The following is a 22572-nucleotide window of genomic DNA, read 5'->3' as shown; positions in this document are numbered from 1 at the left end:
ATTAAGCTCGATCCATCATCCCTTACGAGAGAGACAAATGGGTGTGTCCTTCACCAGGCGCGGGACACTATTACAACCATCGTGTCGTGATGAGCTACATAACTTCGATGTATCACCGCCATGACCTTGCCTTGACTGGGAGGCAACTCGATATATCGCTTGGGCCAAAGTTCGTCTCGCATTCCTTCATCGGATCTCTGATAGCCGACAATAGGCTACCCACACAGGTATCGAGTCGAGGAGTCTACATGGGCGTACAGCGAAGAGGCCAACTGCAACACTCTGGAGATGCACGCTCATTGTCCCATTGAAACTCCATCTTTCACTTATCATCGTGTTGCTAACAAACAGAAGGGTTCATCTCAGTTATTCATGTCATAGGGTAAATTCCAGCCGGTTACCCGCAAAGTCTCTGGCAAAAAACCGACTCGGATATTCGATGCCCTGGGCACCTACAATGAGATAGTCAAGGTCAGCGGGTCATTAGATGAAACCAATTTCGAACGGTACAGCAGGATAGAGCCGCATTCGCCAGGGAACCACCATTTCTAGAAGAGAACGAAGAGCGAGCAGGATAACATACCCGAGTTTTGCTCCCCCGGCTTATCAGCGTGCAAGGGAGCAGCATCGCCCCCTCTCTGATGATGTTCCCAAATACGCTGCTGCAGGGTCAACAGATGGTCCGGAGACCCAACTTTCAGGCAAGCGTGACGGTCGGAATGCAAATCGCTGTTGGAGCCAAAGGCTACATGAATCTGCTGGCTGCCATCCGGCGTGAGGTTGAACCTACGGCAAATTAACCACGACTGTCCCATCTTAGAAAGCGAGACTTCCATTGGCCTACCATAGAAGGGTTCCTTTCTGTAGATGGGGAACCGGAGCTGATGGCAGACCCAGGGTGTTTGTGTAGAATTCCTCCGCCCGGTCGAGGGTGCCTTCCGGGACGAGGATGTTAACGTGATGGAGACCAGTAATCATATTGGCACACGTAGATGATCTAGACTCTTTCTTTGGGACCACCAAAGATGCGGGGAGAACAGCAACAGATAAAATAAGGAAGACGTGGGATCATTACCCGGCGGGTTATTGTTGTTGTTGTTGTCTGGATGGATCGGAATCTGATTTCCTGGCCGGTGAGGGGTTGGGATTCCCCGCGGGGTAAAAGACCACTCACTACTCTTACTTAGAATAGTTGTCTTGTCTTTTATCTCCCGATCATATCATTCGCACAGACATGTTCCTACACCCTCATCATCTTTCAAATCGCACGTTCGATCATTCTTGATCTGATGCCATGATCAGAGTCAACCAGTCAATTAAGTTAACTTCTAGTTAGTAGTTAATTGTTGTTAGTCATTAACTAAGTTTGATCAATGATCGAAACTCCTGCAAATCAACGAGGGCTTGTGATTTCATTGCATTCTGTCAAAGAGTGCGCAACATGGGACTTCATGTTCCACCAGCAATGTGGCCTACTTGAGAGGCAGTGGGCAAGAAAAGATGTCCAGCCGCTCTCCACGCAATTATATTCCAACTTTAACAATCAGTGCGATGCCGATTGCCGGTCGGAAGCGGAACTCGTTCCGCACTTCCCCCTTTTATGTTTTGCCGGCCGGCATCGCAACAACAATCAATCGTGTCGCACTTTTCCCCCAACATTCCATTTGTCCGTCTGACGTGGGCATCAGATGGTCTCTTTACTGACAATGATCCAGATGTAACAGGTAACTGCTAGACAGTTATCGAGAATGCAAGCATGGGTTGGGCTTGGTCTTTCATACCTACCTCCACACCGTTATCTTTTTTCTGCGACGGAAACCATCCCGACGAGAAGTCTCGGGCTGGGCCCGGCTCTCCTAGTCGGTACAATAGGACTAGTCCCCGACGATGGAGAATGTTCGATAACGCCATATTGTATGCCGTCCGAATTCTGGAGAGCCTAATCCATGGCTTGGAGACCCGGTTTGACTTCCCGACCACTTCTCTCGGCTACGCCACTGCCCGAATTTTAAGTTGCCTGGTTTTACTTCCCGGGCGGGCACAGAATACTACCATCTATGACCCATGCACGCACAGTTTGATAGCTACCTAGCCGATCTGATGGTCCGCTATCAAGGCTTATACCAGTTCGTATATGCATAGCGCCATGGCTGCTCCGTCTTATCCGGGACAGCCCCAGGGAATCCTCTATCCACCCACTCGGTGGATCTAACGCTTCTGGCTGAGTGGCCGATGCTCTTCCTTGATGACCCACTAGAGCATTTGGTTTCCGCCCAAAGCTGGGTGAAAGAATGAAAAATGAGTAGCAAAAATTTGCAGGGCTTTTTTGGGGCCAACGAAGCCCAAATTCATATTTATTAATATTAGTACCATGTATGAACCCCGTGTTCGCTAGCTGACCTCCTTCCTTTGACTATTTCAAGCCTCTCGGTTTGCCCACCCTTCAAAAAGTGTAGAAGGTGATTTGTGATCATGGATCGACTCCATGATGCAGACCGAGCCGGAGACGACGACTCGTCCATAGCGGACGGTATCTCCCTATCCCGTCGCCGCTACTCGCGGGGCGGACCACCCGGCGATGACAGCATCGAGCTCGAGCGAATCAACACCTATCGTCTCCAACAACAACTGACTGTTGGATCTCGAGGAAGTCGCATACCGCAAGACCAATGGCTGCCTATTGGGGCAGGCAAGCCGTATCCCCCGCCTCTACCGGACTCTGAGGCATATGTGGTCGAGTTCGAAGGCGCGGATGATCCGATGCATCCCCACAACTGGCCCATGAAGAAGAGGTAATGCAACACAGCTCACCTGCCGGACTTGTATATAGCTTGACGGTTGCTGATGCCATATAGGGTCATGCTTGGATCACTTCTCACCTCCTGTGCCCTAGTGACCGCTTACGGCAGTGCGGTGTTTGCAACCGCGGCTTCAGGTGCCCAGAAAGAATTCGGCTTTGGTGAAGAAGTTGCGGCTCTGGGAACAACTTTGTATGTTCTAGGGTTTTCGGCCGGCCCGACAGTGTGGGCGCCTAGTTCCGAGTTGCTTGGCCGGCGATGGCCGCTGTTGCTTGGGATGTTCGGCTTCGACCTCTTCATGATAGCCACTGCCACCGCCAAGGATACCCAAACCCTGATGCTGTGCCGTTTCTTTGCGGGTTTTTGTGCGGCCAGTATCATTGCTCTGGTGCCTGCTAGCCTGTCTGACGTGTTCAACAACCACCAACGTGGTGTCGCTATTGCCATGTACACTATGTCGGTTTTCACCGGTCCTTTCACAGCCCCGTTCATCGGTGGATACACCGCGTCTAGCTATCTTGGCTGGCGATGGACGCTGTACGTCCCTGCCATAGTTCGGTTCTTCTGTCTCGCATTGATAGTGTTCTTCACTACAGAGACCTATGCCCCAATCATCCTGGTTCAAAAGGCAGCCATTCTCCGACGCCAGACACGGAACTGGGGCATTCACGCTCGCCAGGACGAACTGGAGATTGATTTCAAAGAATTGGTTACCAAGAACCTGGCGCGTCCGTTCCTCATTCTGTTCACTGAACCCATTGCGTTTCTGCTCACGCTCTACATGTCCTTCATCTACGGATTGGCCTATGCGCTGCTAGAAGCTTATCCTATCATCTTCGAAGGTACTTATGGCATGACCGGTGGTACTGCAGGGTTGCCCTTCATTGGGCTCATCATCGGTGAGATTGCGGGCAGCACATTTGTTCTGTCTTTGTCAGGACAATATTCGCGGAAGTTGGCCGCTAACAATTACGTCGCGGTACCCGAATGGCGTCTGCCTCCTTGCATTGTTGGTGGTGCTGTGTTTGCTGGTGGGCTGTTCTGGTATGATTGTCCCCGCGCGATGTAAGACGTCGGACTCGGTGGAAATACTGATAAGCGATACAGGTTCGGTTGGACTGGATGGAACAGTAACATTCATTGGATGGCACCCACGGCTGCTGGTGTGGCTGTCGGCTTTGGCTTGACTTCCATCTTCATGCAGTGCTTCAACTATATTCTGGACACATACTCCAAATTGTGAGTACATCATTAAACCCCCCTATCTAACGACCCTTGGATTACATGCTAACGAAGCAGTGCGGCATCTGCGTTTGCGGCTAATACCATGATGCGATCCATGGTGGGCGCCGTCTTTCCTCTCTTCACGCGACAAATGTTCAACAATCTGGGCATTCAATGGGCCGGCACACTGCTTGGTTGCATTGCCGTGGTGATGATTCCCATCCCGTTAATGTTCTACCTCTTCGGTGGCCGTCTTCGGCAGAAGAGTAAATTGGCCCCTGTGATGGATTTGCTGCCGCCCGTCGAAGACGATATTAAAAAGGCGTAGATAAATAGCTTTAATCCTGGGCTTTGTTGTAGATATAATACTTAAGATAGACATAAATAGACTAGATCACATTGTTATAATCACATCCGAGAACTCTGAACACCTGTTCTACAGAAATCAAAGAATGTAAGACCTAGGGGCTAACGCTCCAATCCTTCATTGACCATCAAAGCCATCTATGCGCTCATAATCCAGAAATGGCTGTTAGACGGTCTCAGAAATGGCCTCGACTGAGCGAATAGCATGATTCCCAAGTACGGTCTGTCTAGAACTATGTCACCAGCTTTGCTGGCATCCACCTCTGAAACATTATTAACTCGGAAGTTTAAACCGACCACACAAACAACGTCATGAATCGTCGAAACCTGTTTCTCACTCTGTAACAACATACTTGGGCTCCATCTGGATAATTTCTGTGTAACGTGAGATTATATGAAGTTTCCAGGCACATGGGTGCTTCTCACATACCAATCAGTGGTGCAGGGAATGTAGCTCCCGGGTAATTACCCCAGGATAAGCTTTCCATGCTTCTCGGCTGGCTTCGGGAGTAACCTTCTACTCTCTTTAACGGTCTTGTGACCCATTCACTGAAAAAAGGAATACTAATGTACCATTAGATCGGGACTTGGGTAAATCGAAATATAGCCAGTGCTGATCACCTCTCTATTCAGCACCAGCGGCGAAATCATACGCAATGTGCGCTTTCTGATAAATCAATCCCATCACGCAGACTACAAATTGCGTGGCTGGGTATGGATCCGGAGACCTTTCACTCCCTTTAATGAAGACTCTACGCAGCGCCTACCCGTATACGTCTGCACTTACCAAGGTTTTAGCTCACTGATGATGCGCCTTCGTCCTCTGAAACAAGGGTCGAGGCATGGCTAAACATTCCCAGAATTCGGTGGCTGGGAGCCAAAGACGGCAGTGGATAATAGTCTATAGTATAGTAGGCGAGACTACACGCCAGCTATCTACGGTGTATAAGATCTTCTTTTCCTGCAGTGTCACCTTACTCTGAAGCATGACTCGTGCTTTACCTCGTGTTTCTTGCCTCATGAAAAGACTTGTCAATGCTTTATTGATCCAGCAGAGGGAGTTCTGCGATCATATTCACCCTTATAGTCACTAGTATACGAGCCTGAGAGAGAGCCAACCGGACACGAAACTACCATGGGCTGCCTCCAGATCTTCCTGCCTGGCATCGGCTCTTGCGTTGCCTTCTTGCTAGGCATTCTCTCTCTCTTTGCTGGCAGTCAACGCCAGTTTCTACCGCAGGCAGACCTTTTAACCGTAAGTGAAAAGTATTACCTATTCCACCATACACCACTGATGCCTTCTTTCAAGTTACACACAGGAGGAGCCGGCGGACAAGGTGCTCCTGATTACTTCTCCATCTACACCATGTCCTACTGCACCGGGTACCAAGAAACATACATATCAGACGAGACCACCAATGCCACATCAACCAAAAACGAGATCGTTGACTGTTCCGACCGCACTGTGTTGTTCACCTTCAACCCCGGCGAGGCCATAATAAAAGCCATGGGCACCCCATCAGGCAGCCTCTCCCCGGACAGCTGGCCGTCCTGGATAACAGACGATTTCGAGGCGTTAGCTCCGACCAACACCGCCATGGTCTTGCTCATGATCCTTGGAACTACCGCATCCGCTATATCCATCGGAATCCGCATCTGGACGGTCGTGTGTGCACGGGCATCGGAAAATAGCAGGCCGCCCATGTACCCTGGGAGGCCGGCATCTAGCTTCGATCTTGATATTCCGCCATCTAGCATTGAATTTCTTGCCTATCTGGTTAGTTCTGAGGTATAGCCCTGATATCAACTTGGATTGCTAATGTCATGTCTACTTTGCAGGCAAGCCTTCTCACCTTCGCAATCGCTTCCATTATTGCTAGCGTCATCACAACCGAGTTTGTGAAGTTGATTAACAAATCCGGCAGTGGATGTGGGGTCTCAGCGACGACGGGGACGTCGTTCATGGGGATGGTCTGGACAGCCGCGGTGCTGCAGGCTCTTACCACGGCTAATAGTCTCGTTGCTATTCTCCGCTATCGTGCTCAGCATTGTCGGTGTGATTGGGATGAGTCGGCGTCGTCTGAGTCGGTGGAGCAGAAGCCGCTGGTAGGAGGGGAATGATTGTGTTTGCTTGTCTTGGTGTTAACCAGTCTGATCATTTGGTAACAACTATGTGTGTTAACATATCTCACATCCACACTATGTATTCATTATCATATTAATATAGCCTTGTTCGGAACGTTCAACGTAGTTCGGATTTAGCATATTCTCTCAAATACAGTAGGAGCTGCATATTCTGCGACTGACTGGGGTGGACGAGCATTTGAGACAGAATACACACACATATGGACCTCGTGAACTCCGAAAAAGTGACACGTGCCACTCACCTGACAGCGCCGACGATGCCTCCTCCTGTCTTTCATTTTCTGCTACATTCTTCTGCTTATCTTATACCTTTTCAAACCGTGTCTCCTAATCAAGTACCTTGACACTATTGCAATCGAGAAATCTGGATTCTATTCAGAATGTCCTAACTGCTCTCATTGACTTTCTATCACGCCATCGATCTCACATCAGTGACTCTAGAATACATCACCCGACAGAAGCTCCTCGCGCGATCCCAGATGGAATACCGGGATATGCTGCACGGGCGCAGGAACCTTGACGACCTGTCCTCCCGCATACGTCTCATTCGTCCACCAGTACGTCCAAGGCTTAGTGCTATTATCTCCCGTCTGCGGAAGATACACAGGCCACTCAGTGACGTTTGGCAAGGTCACTGGAGAGACTAGGAGACGTGGACCAAACATGTACTGTTGAGTTGTGTAGTTGCTGTTCGACGACACCAGCTGAGAGATCTTCGGGTCGGTCTTCTCGAAATCCATGTACAACGGGCGCATGATACTGCGACCCGTGAGGTGGAACTGGTTGAAAATCGACTTCAGATAAGCACCCAATTGGTAACGCAGGTGGATATACGAGACAATAATGGGGGTGTTGCTTGCACCATAGGACCATGGCTCATTGGCACAAGTGTAGGCGTCCTGGTAGTAGCAGGCCCGACTACCATGAGTGCGCATGAATGGCAGGAAGGTCGTACAGGCCAGCCAGCGCACATACAACTCCCGGAATTCGGGCGTGTCAATGTTTCCACTCCACCAAACTGTCGAGTCGACTTCGAAGCCGCCAGCATCGACGGTCCACCAACCCCAGCCTGTTGCTGCGGCGGACAGACCACTGGCGACCTGCACTGCCAGTGTGTCCCAAACAGAGGTGGTGTCTCCAGACCAGATCATGCTGCAGAACCGCTGAGATCCGATGTATCCGGACCGACTCAGGGAGACGTGATCGCAAGCGCTTCCTTCCTTGGTGTCTGTCGCATTGCGGAAGCCTTCTTCGATTGCCTGCTGATGCGCCCAGGGGTACAACTTACCCACGCCGAGCTGCGTGCCAGCGGCGTAGTTCACGTTCGGCAGGGTATACGGAATGGACTGAATGTATGTGCTCTGGCCGTTGTTCTCATAAGCCTCGCCCAATGCTCCGCCATCGGCCTGATCAATCCAAAAGTTCTTAATACCCTTGTCGTAGTAGTTTTTCTTCAGCATGCTCCAGAGGAATTTCCGCGCCGAGGGGTTGGTGGAGTCATAGTTCCGGATGTATGATCCGTTCCAGGAGTCAGTGGTACCAGGGCCGTCGCGGGTGGCTGAGAGCAGACCGTTCGCCTGCAGGGCTGCGTAGTTGACACTGTCATCGGCAACACTGGGCCATAGAGACGCCATCATTTCGGCTCCGGTCAGATTCTTGACTGTCGCCGACATCTGCGCGACATTGGGCCACAGGCGCGGATCGAGCGCCCAGTCACCCTGATGAGCCCACGACTGGTAGTCAATAACGATCATGGACACCGGGATGTCTCTATCATGGAAGTTCTGAGCCAGCAGCTCCACCTCCGTTTGGTTCTCATATCGTAGCTTGGACTGGATGTACCCGAGAGAAAAGTCGGGCGGGGTCGGTGCCCGTCCTGTCAGGGCCGAAATCCGCTGCTGGAGGGTGTCGTAATCACCTGGCTGAGCGGCGACGATTACATAGTCGACAAGCGTCGTGGACGCCGCGGTGAACCTGGTGCGCAGGCTGCCAAACTCCATACGCCCCTCGGCCGGCATGTTCCAGATAAAGGCATAGCCTTTGTTGCTCATGAAGACTGGGGTAGGGATGTGGGTGTTGAAGTTGACCAAGTCGATAACGGAACCCTTCTTGTTGATCATATGGTCTTGTTGCGTGCCCGTGCCATAAATCTGCTCATCCGGAGTCGCACTGAAGGAGAACTCGGCAGAGAATTCGGCCCCAGGTCCCGGCCAGGAATAGTATCGGGGGTTGAGAGACTTCAGCGGAGCATATTCGTTTGTGAGCAGGGTCTCACTCCCATCATCATTGACGCGGTAGAAGGACAGGCGGTATCCGGCGGTGGTGCCACCCCAGCCAGTGGTGCGCAGGATGATATTGCCGTTGCGCAAGGTGCGAGGCTCCGTGCCGGTTGTTGCGGTGTCATAGCTCATGCCATGTGCGGTGTCCTCATAACCTTCAATCGGGGGATCATAGATGAAGCTAATCTCGTTGCCCGAAGGCGGACGGAAGGGCCATGCGCGCACGCGGAATCCGTCGTACCCAAACGGCTGGATGAGGATGGTCTCGAAGCCATGCTGGATACGGAGACCGGTAGAGTTGGGGGCGAGATAGGTTGCTGCTGCTGCCTGAATCAGGGCCCCTAGGGCCAAAAAGGAAGAAAAATACATGATTCGGGCCTTCTATGTCGAATTCATGATACGGCCGAAGGAATTGACGCCCGCGTTCCGTCAATGCAGGGGCAAGTGCTCTTCGCTCTTGAGATGTCTTCGATGACGATTTAAATAGGCATCGCTCCGAGATTTAGCCGATTAGGCTAATTGCATTCTACGCAGCTGAACAGGCCATTATTTGAAAGGAATCAGTCGTATGAGGGGGTGCAGTAGTGTTCCAACGGTGGGAGATGCTAACCGGGGATGATGGAATGGGCTGTGGAGATCGAGATGCGGAGAGAAGTCGAGAACGGGAAAACAGGCTCACTAGTGGATGGCGATCCACTTGGTCTGGCGACCCTTCCGGCGGAGGGGAGAGAGCCCAATGTTGTCTAGGATGGCCAATGTGACCATCATTGAACAGGGAGGGGGCATGACAGAGGATGATTTGGCTGGGTTTATCACACCATGTTTTCTACACTCGTGCTGGTCCTGTTGGGTTAAGGAAGGGTTATGAACCAACAAGGGATCATGACGGGGAGGGGAAGTTGGGAAGAATGAGAAGAGGTCCACATTGTTGTTGACCCTCTACGCGGTGATCGATCCAGGGTCTGCTTCCCACTGGGACGGGAAAGCACTGCGCTATTCGATTCCCCTGTTTACTGTCAATGTCGCCAAGCAGATTCATCATTGTCATCGCCCGTCTTCATCGCCGAACTACCTGGCTGTTGGGACCCATGCAGACTATTGGCAAATGGCGATCTACACGCCGCACGGAGCTGACCGAAGCAGTGCCTTACATTCTTTCCAGGATTCAATCAATTCAATCATGGCACCCCACCGGGATTGCTCGCTCCAGAGTGGCGGGGAAATCTCAATCCGCCATGCAGATCTGACGTGTCTTTGCATCGGTCGCATTGATTTCCTACGGTGCCGGTTCTTCCGACTCCGATGCTCGTTGAGCAGGTCTTAGCGGCCGGTTCTCGCAAAATGGGGACGCAGGCCCATTTACTCGGTGGTCAATTAATTCAACATTGACAACCCATTCATCTCCGGGCCGGGGTTTGAATGGTTCAACCTAGGACCGATGCGTCTACCTTGTCCGACGCCAGGCTGCTAGTGGCAAGGCGCGAGCTTATATGATCGGGCAGGGAATGATCGATAGTTAGCGTACGGTGTTCAAAGGTACTAAATGGACAAAGTAGTTAACATAATAGAATGGCTCTAGGGTTTATGACTGGGCGCAAATGCGGTTCACTGGGGGATAAAGTTTACTCCCACCTCGAAGACAGCGGAAGATGCCGACAGCCCCTGTCAACATCACAAAACGACTTCATCTGTAACCAGCCAGAGAAAGCCATGCCATGTTGCTAACTCATGCCTTCCATAGATGGATAAATTTTTGTGTTCATTTATCTCAAGCATCGCAAGTGTGCAACCTGAACAACTTGAAAGCACACCAGCCCCTCGCGGCGGCGATGAAAACTACCCATGGATTGGTGTATCGCTGACGTCAGAGGTACCTTCTACAAGTTATAGATATGGCCCAGGAGTTTGGAGAAGCTAAGTCTCCTACCCCAGCATATATCCCCAGACTCCCTGGATGATCTTTGTGGGGATAGGGGTTAGCCACCCCAGACGGGAAAGCCTTCTCCCCGCAATTCAGAGCAGAAAGATTATCCGGACCAAGGATGACTCGATGCTTTTTCTCTTCACTACCCGGGTATCCCACCCCTCTCCCTTGCAAGAACACCTCTCATGATCCTATACAACCATCATGCCTATCTCCTGGCCACCTACATCCATCCCAAACGAATTTGGCATTGCCACACTCTCTCTCGGCAATGCCATTCACCATAAACTCCAACCCCGCCTCGAAGCCGCAGCGAAAGCGGGTTACCGTTGGACCGACCTCTTCGACGAGTGCTGGCCAGCCTACCTCGAGGAACATGGGCTTCCTGGTGACAAGCTCTGGGAAGCGACCCCTGACAACTTGCGGATTGCCCGTAAGCTCGGCGATCTAGTCAAGTCACTAGGTATGCGTATCGCATGCACCCAGCCTCTACGCTGCATTGAGGGTATCAAGGATCCAGCGGAGCGACGAGCCACGCTGGACCTTGTTGCGAAGCGCTTCCCGTTCATGCGTGCCTTTGACACCGACCTTGTGTTCATGTGTGCGAATATTCGTACCGATACTGGCGTCACCTCCGACCTGAAAACAGTCGCGCGCGATCTCGCAGAACTAGGCGATATGGCCAAGGCATACTCCGATGCAGATGGCGGTCCTCTGCTGCGCATCGGCTACGAGGGTCTCTCCTGGGCGGTGCGAAATACCTGGGCATCCACCTGGGAAGTTGTCAGAATGGCTAATCGCCCCAACGTGGGTCTTATAATTGATGCATACAACGTGCTGGGTGTGGAATTTGCAGATCCGTACAATCCCGCAGGCCATGGCCGCATCTACCCGACTGTGGAGGAGTCCACCGATGTGCTGTGCGCATCTTTATCGTCCCTGGTAGCTTCCGTGCCTGGAGACCGCATCTTCTTCTTCCAGGTGGGTGACGCGGAGCGAATGGATCCTAAGAAATTCCTCCCGCCGACAGACCCCAAAATACCTGCTCTGCTACCGTGGTCACGCGGGCATCGGTTGTTCCCGTTTGAATCAGAGCGCGGGGCGTATATGCCAGTTCATCTGGTTGCAGCCGCGGTGGTGGCGACTGGATACAAGGGACCAATGTCACTGGAGGTGTTTAACAATTCGCTGAACGTCCCTGGTGAGCAAGTTGCACCTGAACATGCGGAGCGGGGGATTACAGGGCTTCGCAAGCTAGCCGAGGCGGTTCTTCAAGTCCCAGCGTATTGGGAGATGTGGCAGCAGGGAATCAGGACCATGCGGCAGGGTCGTTTATAGTCGTGCAGCGTGACTGTCACTGATACAAACATAATTATTATATATCAGACTTCAAAATACTTAGCGTCTGAAATTTTATCATACATCCGTTTTCTTCACATAGACCAAGCATTTCTAAATTGCCGACTGATGTTATTAAAGCACTAATTCTCCATACCGACCTGCACCTACAGTAGTTATATATTCACGATGACCAGTGACCACAGCGAGAACCACAAAGGGTCAGCCTTCAAATGACACCCCCACCTTCAAACCACTCCCTAGTCCTCCGATGACTCGACCCCCTCCTCCTTCCCATGAGAATTCCCAAGCCTACTAGGATGCCAAACCAACAACACAACCATTACCAAAACCATCAACAACCCATCAAACACATACATCCACACTTCCTTCCTCTGCAACACTCCCGTCCTTCCCTGAGCGAACTCCACAATCCTAAACACACAGCGCGCTATAATCAAAATATCCACAATATACAGTACCCTAAGCAACTGGCGCCAGGGAGGAAGACGGCGACGATGACGAGGTTGATGATGACGGTGTCTACTGCGCGTCCGCTGCGGCGGGTATGGACGTTTGCTCATCCGCGCATCAAACACCCCCGAAGCGAGGATAAATAGCCCAAAGAAGATGACTTGTGCTATTAATCCACCGATGATTATCCAGTTACCGAGTTTCTGGCGGGATGTGTTTGGTTTCGAGGAGGTCGTTGAGAATGATGTTTGGGAGAGGATTCCTCCACCTGGGGTTTTATTTGTCTAGGATTAGTACTTCTCATGGACAAATAAGAACAAACGTTCGCTGTTCCACAACAAAATGAATTTGAAGGGGAAAACATGGGAAAACCTCACCAGTCGCCTGCCCCAAGATGGCAACCACATCTCCTACAACAAAAATCCTCGTTATCCAACGAGCTGGTACGGGTGAGCGTTCCTCCCCCTTTGATACGCGGATAATCCGGGATAGAACCATATATATAGACGCTGCGAAGAGAGACGGGGCGAGGAGGAGGAGCAGCTCTTGCATAATGTATGGTGCTGTACTCCATTGGAGGGGGGTTTGTTGGCTGTTGATTATGCGTGCTATGTAGCCGGTTGTTTCGACTATATATTTATTAGTATTTAGTGAGTGGGCTGTTACTACTGCTTGTGATTATATTGAATGAGATGTGAGGAAAGATAGCATACATATACCCCCTATTATAAACGGAGTAAAGAACCATTTTCGCTGCGCGAAGTAGTGGATTAGATGGCATATTGTAATGAGGCCAAAGCAGGCGGTTGCTGTAATGGCGGCGGCGGTGGAGGGTGTGTATTCGTAGAGGCGGTATTCGGAGGCCATTTTTCGCTTTCATTGCTGGGTGGAGTAGTTGAGAAGGATGGAGGATGCATGTTGGTATTTGGGGGTTTTCTTTTTTTTATGCTGAGTGATGTGTGTTGTTTACGAGTAGTGTATCTAGGCTGTAGTTGTGGCTGATTGTTGATAGCAAGTTTTGTTTGTTGGTGGTGTTCGTTTTCGTATCCGTTGCCGGTTTGGGGTGGTGCTTATTCTTGTCTGTGATTTAGGTTGTGTTGTATGATTCGCTACGCTTACGAATTACTTCTTGCGCTGTATAGATAGCTGATTGCTTGCCAGATACTATTTTGGGGGTTTGAATGTAGATAGGTAGTTAGAATTCGAGGTTGTCAGGAGTATACTGTATATATATATTGTATATATATATTTCTTCTTAAATTCGAAAAATGAATTTCATCCCAATTAGTTTATGTTTGTATTGACCATTTGCGCGGAGAAGAAAGTTTAGGAAGATGATTTATGATTCTATATATCCGTCTATCTGATCATAATACACTTGGAATGTATCCCAAGCTTGCACCATATTTTCATACATTACATTGCAGGAGACACATCAACAAACCGGAGCCCGTAGCCCACTGCTGCTACCCTCGACTTTCCCAGCAGCCCGTTAATCTCACTCGGGTGGAATCGGATCAAGATACACAGTACCAGGAACATGGGAACCGCATCGAAGACATAGATGAAAGCTTCGTGGGTGATCACGTATCCCTCCTGTCCCTGGATATACTCGATAAACCGCACAATGGAGCGAATAAGAATCAAGAAGCTCGATGCGTACAGCGAGAAGAAGTGCTTTCGCCATGGGATCATAGGCGATTCGGAGCGCACAGTAGGGTGTCGGTAAATGCGACGTTGGAAGATGATGGCGACCACAAGGAAGATGCAGAAGAAGATGATCTGTACGAGAAGTCCGCCGATGATGACATTCTCGCCTGTATTATCGGTCGCGGATTTGGATTGGACCATGATTCCGGCGCCTGTAAACATCAGCATAGTACATTTGGCGGATGATTGTAGGGAGTTGACGGACCGGACGACTGCATGAGGAAAGACAAACAATCCCCAACCACGAAGATCTTCGTCAGCCATTTGAGTCGGATGATTGAGTGGTGTTCTCCATGCACGAGGGCGATAATCCGGCCGAGGATCATGTAGATGGTTGCAGCAAACAATGCCGGGGCAATGAGGAGAAGGGTGCTCTGAATGATATAGGGGCCCAGCGTCCAGTTGGGAGATTGGTTTCCGGACATGGCGCGACCGATATAACCGACTGTTTCAACTGCAATTCAATCCCAATGTTAGCTGAAGAGGTCTGGTGCAGGTTTTGGCATTGCACATACACATTCCACCTATCAAGGCTGCAATGGTCAGCCATGCTCGCGTTCGAATAAGCTGGTATGTGAAAATAATGACGCCGATCAGGAAAAGCATGATCATGACCGCGGCGCCTCCCACGGAGGGATAGTAGGCGTATGCCGTCCAACCGGTGGCCATGATGACAAGCAGGTGATGCCCGATTGTAATTGAGAGGTCGTGAAGGAAGTCGAGGATGGGGATTAGAACGGGCCATTTCAATTCTTAAGTGACTGCGACTCCTGAAACTTTCTATGCCTAGAGAGAATTCTTCGATGGCCGTTGTTGACATGGTTGGGACTATGCCTCTCGTATTTCGTACGCTGAACCATGTTCGGTTTAGTGTGTGGAGTTTAGCCGCTTTCTTCAATCTGCTGCTTATTATAGTCTTGGTTCTATACGAGCAGATCAGGCAAAGAATCCGAATGCACGGACCAGTGCCATGATAGGCCCACTCATTGAGATGCCAGGCATAGCTTCCCTGTCATTCCAAAGCAGTGGGAGGAACATCTGACCATATCAGCACCGAAGCGTACGTTAAGGAACGCCTGGACTTGTAGATCGCTCTGAGAACAGCCAGCGTCTGGATTCCCGATCCACCAGGGGTTGCGCTCCGGAGTCCTCTCCAACCACTAGACCTCAGAATCCAAGTAGCCCATAGGTATCAACAGGGCTGGTTGGGCAGCTGCATACTGTGACATAGCCCCAGGTGCAACGAAGCATTTGATCAAACGGGTTTGCTTGTATCTTTTCGATTGTCCGTACAGTTAGAGTGCAGATTCTCCAGGTCGTTTAGGTGGTCAACAGGCAGTTTTCAGCGTCCATAGAAGGGGTAAAACATCTAGCAAAGCAATGAGGTGTTTCAGGGCATGCCTTGTACGTTGAAGTGCGCTTTCACATCGAAAAACATGCATAGCAAGACTGCAGGATCTTCTCAACCCTCTCAATGATGTCAAAGCAGTCTTGTCGAATAGTGTGGGTTCTGGACCATACTGCATTACTGGGAGGTAGTGTTTGTTGTAGTCACAGGTAGCTCTGTCATCAAGTATGTCCCAGTGAGATTCAGTCGTCAAAAATTATGCCAGCCGTTGATGCTGGTGTGTGTGGGTGTGGGTGCTGTGGTGCTTCGCCTCTTCAACTCCTTAGAGGTGTTCAGAGTCACAACTCCTGGATGCATCGGTTTCTCGAAAGTCTGGATATTGGATATCTCGATCGTCATTCTCAATGCCTTTATTTGGCAGCAGCAGCAGCAGCAGCAGTCTCGGGTAAGATTCTGCAGAAGATCCCACGCAGCTGTTTCAGGAAGCTATGGGAGCATGAAATGAGAAACGAGAAACGAAAATTGGGAGGGGATTGGATGGCGGCAGTCGTATGACACGTTGACATGGATGGAACAGTGACCCGTCCCATTCTTTCTGATTCTATTGCCCCATTGATCACGGCTTCTACGGAGGATTTTCAGTCGATCCCATCTCTCTGACACACAGCGGCTGTGACATTCCGCGGTTAACCTTGTTTTATCTCCTGGTCCACCACTAGGACCCTCCTGCGCGTCGGCGACTAGGGTAAATTCCTCTTGGATACTGTAAACCCGAGGCCCCAGATGTGTTGCAAATTGTGACTGCATGTGGGCGCTTTGAAGAATACTGACTGCTCATATGTTACTAAGATATCCGCATGGAGTTGTAGAAAATTTGAACGGGCCAGTGGGATCGAGCAGGATGCCTGCCTGTGACCTCTGCGAATGGGCGGATAAAGAGAGATCCGCGCACGGATCCTAAAATCCTTGACGATATGGATAATATATATGGTTCAAAATCATCCGGAATCAACGGCACTACAGCAATCCACGGCTGGAAGAAGTCAACGGCGGTGCTGGGGACGGTTCTTGGATTACTCGGTGACCCTTTCCTAGCTGGGTCTGGGTGCTTAATTTATCATCAGTTCAACGCCGAAGACCCACCCCGGACCCTCTAAAGATGCTGTGAGCCTGTGAGAAATCTGGCCATCCAAGGGTCTCATATTAAGGGCTTATGGCATACTGGCCAGGCATAGGGTCTCTAACTCAGGGGAATCGCGTATACTATCGAATCAGCGTTCGGAAGTCGAGATTAAAGCTGCAGTCAGTGTCAACAGACCGAGAGGCCCGAATTAGCCGAGCTCATAAATTATGTATGTATCAGGTTTTCTTCGCAGTGGTGGATTTATTCGATCGGTCCTCACGGTATTTGGATGGTCATGACTCGCGCCATGACGTGTCGGGGTCTCAGATAAGTGATGGCTGCAATCGTGAAACACGCTCCAGGGGCAACAGGAAACCCTTCATCAAACCACTAGCAGAGCAACTCCCCGTCTCGAGCTCGGCTCTAGAATGCTAACTGCCGACGGTGCCAATCATACCAGCGAGTCAGACCCCCTGGCTGGACGCTATGCGGGGCCGACCGAACGTTCTTATTAAGTGTCTCCACCCGAGTTGAAGATGGGTCGGTTCACGATGCATCCATGCTAAGCTCCGGAGGAGGTGGCTGAGCTTAGCTTATTGATTCTTGACTTCCAGCTAGACCAACGGTACTGTGGTTCTCGGCTCTATTGATCCGATGCTATCAATCTATCATATAAGAACGTTGGGTGTTCAGCGTTGTCCATGGTTGAAATCTGGAATTCAACGCCCTCATTGTCCTTCCTTTCACTTTGTTTTTTTTTTCTAGTATCTAAACACTCTTTAGTCTTTCATTCTTTTCATCATGATGAAGCGCAGCGCGCTCCTTGCCTCTTTCCTTCCTCTCGCCCTGGGGTGCGACAACCCTGAGACTCACTCCTGTGCCTCTGCCTTCTCCGTCTCCTCTGCGGCGGCCGCTACCTTCTGTGCCACCTTCACGGCGAGCACCGTGACTGCCACGACTGGTGTGCCGGATGTCTTCCTCTCCAACTGCGACTACAAGACCAAGCATCTCTCCAGTGCCTGCAGCTGCTTGGGCACCTCTGACGGATCTGCTCCCGCTTCCACCCCGGCTGCCCCGGCAGTCTCCAGCAGCAGCAAAGTGGTGAGCACCAACCAGATGCCTCATTACGATTCTTCTACTGAACCAATGTAGGGCAAGGCACCTGCTGTTGCAGCCACCCGCACCTCGGCGATCCCTACTACTTTCCACACCACTCCAATTCGTGTGCCCGTGTCCACCCCAGCAGCGGCGGCTGTGACTACCCAGGCTGTCGTCCCGGTGCAGAGCTCCGTGGCAGGCAATGGCGGCACCACTTGCACGGTGACTGAGTACGCCTCAATCTCCTCCGCCGTCGCATCCTGCTCCAACATCCTCCTGTCGAACATCAACGCCCCTGCATCGAGCACAATTGATCTTTCGGGCCTGCAGACTGGCGCGGCTGTCATCTTCGCTGGTGAAACCGTAAGCCACCTCCCCTATATCAGGGCCAACCACCATACTAACGGAACCGATAGACCTTCGGCGACACCTACGACAGCGACTTCGATCCCATTGTCATCTCCGGTACCGACGTGACCATCACCGGTGAGGAGGGACATGTCATCAACGGTAACGGTGAAGCCTACTGGGACGGCGAGGGATCCAACGGCGGACAGGACAAGTGAGCTCCTACCAGCACCCCCCTATTCCGGAATGGCTTCACTAACCTTCCCTGCCAGGCCTGACCACTTCATCGTTGTCAAGGACATGTACAACTCCAAGATCGAGAACCTCAACATCCTGAACTACCCCGTCCACTGCTTCGAGATCGAAGACACCGAGTACCTCACCATCACCGGCCTGATCCTCAACAACACCGCCGGTGATGCCGCCAACAGCAAGAGTGACGGCGACCCGGCCGCCCACAACACCGACGGCTTCGACATCAAGCAGAGCGACTTCCTGACCCTGTCCAACACCTGGGTGCACAACCAGGACGACTGTGTCGCCGTCACTAGCGGTAGCTCCATCGTCGTCGACAACCTCTACTGCTACGGTGGCCACGGTCTCTCCATCGGCTCCATCGGCGGCAAGAGCAACAACACCGTCAACGGCGTCACCTTCTCCAACTCCCAGGTCATTAACAGCGAGAACGGCTGCCGCATCAAGTCCAACGCTGATACCACTGGCGAGGTTAGTCATCTGCCCCAATCCATAATACACCCCTCATCAAAACGTAAACACTAACCACCGAGACAATCATTATACAGGTCTACAACGTCCGCTACGAGAACATCACCCTGTCCGGTATCACCGACTACGGCATCGACGTCCAGCAGGACTACGAGAACGGTGGTGCCACCGGTGACCCGACCAACGACGTCAAGATCGAGAACATCTCTTTCGTCAACGTCAAGGGTACTATGAGCGACGGCAAGGATTACTACATCCTCTGCGGTGATGGCAGCTGCTCCAACTTTGTCTTCACTGATGTCGACATCACCGGTGGTAGCGATGATAGCTGCAACTACCCCTCTTCGGGATGTCCTTAGATTACTGGAATGTGGTGTGATTGCAGAGTAAGTGAAAGGGGTTGGAGGAGGTACTGAACTGTACAGTATCTATCTATCTATCTGTACCTCTATTTTGATTTCTAGTTGCTTTCCTTGAGATGCTGTGGATCAGCGAAGGGATAGTGGGAACCAGTTAGTGATTAGTTGGTTTCATTTAAAATGGAGGGTTTATCTATCATTTATACTGCCCGTGTAATAGGTTGTATGTGTGTATGGGGCATTTCCCTTCTTCTGTAATGCTAGCAGTAGGTCGGTTGGCTGGCTAGTTTCTGGTAGATGCGACATACATGGACAATGTCTACGGCAATCAAATACGGGAAAGTCCCTCCGAGGTCGCAATGCACATGCTACTCCAGTCGTAAGTGGTGCGTTTCACAAGGACCGAAAGCGACCCCGAACCACCGAGCCCCGGCCCAAGATTGACCGACAGTTGCGGAGTACGAAAGGTGTCAGATGCCCGCATTCAGGTGGCTAGCTAGCACTACGGGAAGAATAGAACAAGTGGGGTAATAGTCATGTGGTAGATAATTGTTTTTTCTTCCAATTCATATCGATTTCATTTCATTCCACTCATACCATCGTCAAGACAGGAGAGACGGATCTTCTCTCGTGCGTCAATAGCAAAAACAGCGTATAACTTGAGAAACAGTTCCCCAAAACTCCAAGATGGGCTTTACGATTTGGTTCTGCTGCACATGCGAAATGCTAAACTTCAGTAACGCTGTATGAATTCAGACCGTTAGCTCCATGGCGGCCGGTTGAGAGCAAAAAGAAAAATAAGAGTCTGGCTGCGTGGTGGTTAGTAGCAGTCAACAGGCCGGAGTATGGCGGTCGTGTGCTGATTGACTGACAAACCTGAGCCAGGGCACCGGGCCCCCTGTTTTTCTCCAACATATGCGAGATGCGAAACCAAAACGCCGTATCCCTACGCATACTCATGTCGATGGGTTGTTTTAGGCGGATCCTTCTAACCAGACGGAGACGGTGGCGCTTGTTGTGTACACCATGAACACTACTCCCAGGACCATCATCGCAATATCGCCTCGTTTGACCCACGGGGACTCGGCTACGCCCTTCCAGTGCAAGTACGCCGGGTAGATATACACCAGGGGCACACAGGCAAACGACCCGATCAACGAGACAAATTTGTCGAGATCCCCGGCCCCCACAGCTCCAATCAGCCCGCAGATCATCACGGCACCGGTCCGGAACACATTCTTCTTCCACTTGATCATGGGGTCGCGCTTGCCTGAGTTCTGACCGAAGAGCTTGCCCTCGATAATACGGACGGCAGGGAACAGCTGGATCGGCGTACTGACCAGGATGGCGAGCGAATAGACGAACTGGAGCACATTGACAAAGCGGTCCGTGCGGGGCAGGTTGCTGATGATCTCCGTTTTGGTGTCCGCGCCGAAGGTGGCATATGAGAGGGCCCCAACCGCCGTGAACAATACCGTGATGATGATCATGACAGTATAGAGGAGTTTGTCGAAATGCTCTGGCCGCCTCATGGAAGACTGGATCGGCAGGATCAGGCCGATTCCTTCGAAGGTGAAGATACACGATCCGATGGTCAGGGTGAACGATTGGCGATTGAAGAGTTCAACCGAAGACGCCAGACCACGGGACGCGAGACTGGCAATGTCATAGAAGTAGATGTACGCCAAGCCTACGAGGATGAAGACATCCGCCAGCAACGCGATGGGGCCCAGCTTGGAGATATCTCGGATCAAGGACAGTGGGATGAGCACAAGCAGTTGGACGGCGATTAATTTACCGGTTGACAAAGCTGTGCCCGGGTCCTTTGTCACCGCTTCCAGGACGGCATGAATGTTCTCCGCGGTGAAGATGATACAAGCACACACAAAGCCCAGTTGCGAGATTACGATGGATGCGAGGATCAACGTCCGAAGTCGGGTGCCACCGATCCGCTCACCAATGTCGCCATAGCCACCACCATAGTGTCTCCGACATTCCAGCAACAGATGGAAACACAAGGTACTGATCAACGACACTGTTACAAGGGTGATGGAGGAGAACAGGATTCCACCGTTGCGGAAGGCCTTGGGTAAGAAGATGATTCCCGTTCCCACGAATGCCTTCAGGAGTGTGAAAAAGGTCTTGACGTTGGAAGCATCGCCTGGGCGGCTGGCTCGTGAGCTCCGCCGTCGCCGCAAGAGGGCAGTTCGTTCGGACACCGGCCTCGTCTCATCCTCTTCTTCTTCTTCCTCTTCGACGATGGCTGATTCCTCCTCTGTGTCGGCCAGATCCTCGCCCGCAAAGTTACCATAAATATCTAGGAAATCGAGAAAGGACGAGGTTACGCCCGGTTGGTCGAGCCGACCGTACTTGTTCTGAACGAAGTGACGGCGGAAGCTCCCCGGCTCCATGGCTGCCACGCCTTCCTCCACCACATCATCCGTGCGTCTCGGGAGGAAGGAGAACGTGGCCGCCCGTTTGTCCAGGCGAGCTATCTTGGATTTGGCGTCGAGACGGTACAAGTCTCGATGGATGTCGCCGCCTTGCAGTCTCAGGGAGGATTGGGGTTCGGACGGAGCATCACCACTACTTTGCTCGGCTGGGGGCTCGGCGGGGGGTGGAGTCAGCTCATCCTGAAGAGAAGCAGTGAACTGAGGGTGCAGATGCTGGGACAGGACGTTGTTTGCTTCTCTAGGGTCGGAGTCGGGATCCCGACCGGAGGAAGTGGAGAGATCTGCCATTAGAAATGGGGGCGTCGGGGAAGGAGGGCGGAGGCGAGTTTCTGGTTCGGATGAAATGGGGTCAGTTGAAACAGGGACTGGAGAATGTTGTTAGCATTGTCCGGCCGTGCAGACCGTGCAGGTATTGTCAAATGAACAAAGGAAAGTTTGCAGTGTAAAGCAGGAGAAGGGGGGCGAGGAGAGGAGGACACGAAAGAGGAAGCCGATGCTTTAAGAAGTAAAGTACTTTGGGAGGACCAGCGGTGGATGCAGTCAGTCAGTCAGTGATGTCGATTCCCTTCTTTTTACTGGGTCCGTCGATCGGTCACTCTTCGTTCATCGCTCGGCCGTGCCCTTTTACTGGCTTTTGATTGGCCGTTAGCTGAGTCAGCACCCGGACCACACAACGGGCATCACATGACTGTCCGGATGAAAACAAAGAAGGTCAAAGAAGTGACTCAACTTCTACTACGCCATAGCCATACTTTGACCAGTCCATAGAGTTGCGTGGAATACAGCTCCCTCCACTCAAGATCATCCAATTCGGTCTCCTAATAGCGAAGTGATACAGATACATGCACTCCCGGGATAA

At 51.4% G+C, this 22572-nt stretch overlaps 9 protein-coding genes across 9 annotated transcripts; 4 read left to right on the top strand and 5 right to left on the bottom strand.

The window, feature by feature from the left end:
- Nucleotides 1–375: 375 nt before the first annotated feature.
- Nucleotides 376–978, bottom strand: AKAW2_40383S (putative glyoxalase family protein; the record flags this gene model as incomplete). Its single annotated transcript, XM_041688705.1, has 3 exons — nt 376–452; nt 584–786; nt 845–978. 3 exons carry the CDS (start codon nt 976–978, stop codon nt 376–378), a joined length of 414 nt encoding a protein of 137 aa, XP_041542463.1.
- A 1494-nt stretch (nt 979–2472) lies between these two features.
- Nucleotides 2473–4350, top strand: AKAW2_40382A (MFS transporter; the record flags this gene model as incomplete). The annotated part of the gene is made up of 4 exons (XM_041688704.1): nt 2473–2792; nt 2856–3842; nt 3906–4037; nt 4098–4350. 4 exons carry the CDS (start codon nt 2473–2475, stop codon nt 4348–4350), a joined length of 1692 nt encoding a protein of 563 aa, XP_041542462.1.
- Nucleotides 4351–5523: 1173 nt separating this feature from the next.
- Nucleotides 5524–6509, top strand: AKAW2_40381A (uncharacterized protein; the record flags this gene model as incomplete). The annotated part of the gene is made up of 2 exons (XM_041688703.1): nt 5524–6165; nt 6228–6509. The coding sequence occupies 2 exons, from the start codon at nt 5524–5526 to the stop codon at nt 6507–6509; spliced, it is 924 nt and encodes a 307-aa protein (XP_041542461.1).
- A 461-nt stretch (nt 6510–6970) lies between these two features.
- AKAW2_40380S (uncharacterized protein) lies at nt 6971–9181 on the bottom strand (the record flags this gene model as incomplete). Its single annotated transcript, XM_041688702.1, has 1 exon — nt 6971–9181. One exon carries the CDS (start codon nt 9179–9181, stop codon nt 6971–6973), a length of 2211 nt encoding a protein of 736 aa, XP_041542460.1.
- A 1759-nt stretch (nt 9182–10940) lies between these two features.
- AKAW2_40379A (sugar phosphate isomerase/epimerase family protein) lies at nt 10941–12074 on the top strand (the record flags this gene model as incomplete). The annotated part of the gene is made up of 1 exon (XM_041688700.1): nt 10941–12074. One exon carries the CDS (start codon nt 10941–10943, stop codon nt 12072–12074), a length of 1134 nt encoding a protein of 377 aa, XP_041542459.1.
- A 750-nt stretch (nt 12075–12824) lies between these two features.
- Nucleotides 12825–13100, bottom strand: AKAW2_40378S (uncharacterized protein; the record flags this gene model as incomplete). Its single annotated transcript, XM_041688699.1, has 2 exons — nt 12825–12832; nt 12926–13100. 2 exons carry the CDS (start codon nt 13098–13100, stop codon nt 12825–12827), a joined length of 183 nt encoding a protein of 60 aa, XP_041542458.1.
- Nucleotides 13101–13964: 864 nt separating this feature from the next.
- Nucleotides 13965–14927, bottom strand: AKAW2_40377S (RTA1 domain-containing protein; the record flags this gene model as incomplete). The annotated part of the gene is made up of 3 exons (XM_041688698.1): nt 13965–14410; nt 14464–14712; nt 14774–14927. The coding sequence occupies 3 exons, from the start codon at nt 14925–14927 to the stop codon at nt 13965–13967; spliced, it is 849 nt and encodes a 282-aa protein (XP_041542457.1).
- Nucleotides 14928–17530: 2603 nt separating this feature from the next.
- On the top strand, nt 17531–19260 carry AKAW2_40376A (glycoside hydrolase family 28 protein; the record flags this gene model as incomplete). The annotated part of the gene is made up of 5 exons (XM_041688697.1): nt 17531–17830; nt 17882–18190; nt 18244–18389; nt 18448–18901; nt 18979–19260. The coding sequence occupies 5 exons, from the start codon at nt 17531–17533 to the stop codon at nt 19258–19260; spliced, it is 1491 nt and encodes a 496-aa protein (XP_041542456.1).
- Nucleotides 19261–20234: 974 nt separating this feature from the next.
- AKAW2_40375S (putative amino acid transporter) lies at nt 20235–22001 on the bottom strand (the record flags this gene model as incomplete). Its single annotated transcript, XM_041688696.1, has 1 exon — nt 20235–22001. One exon carries the CDS (start codon nt 21999–22001, stop codon nt 20235–20237), a length of 1767 nt encoding a protein of 588 aa, XP_041542455.1.
- Nucleotides 22002–22572: the final 571 nt, after the last annotated feature.

Source organism: Aspergillus luchuensis, chromosome 4 (genome assembly GCF_016861625.1).
Source record: "Aspergillus luchuensis IFO 4308 DNA, chromosome 4, nearly complete sequence".
Lineage (NCBI taxonomy): Eukaryota > Fungi > Ascomycota > Eurotiomycetes > Eurotiales > Aspergillaceae > Aspergillus > Aspergillus luchuensis.
The sequence above is the reverse complement of the archived record's forward strand: the minus strand, read 5'-3'. Positions and strand labels throughout refer to the sequence as shown.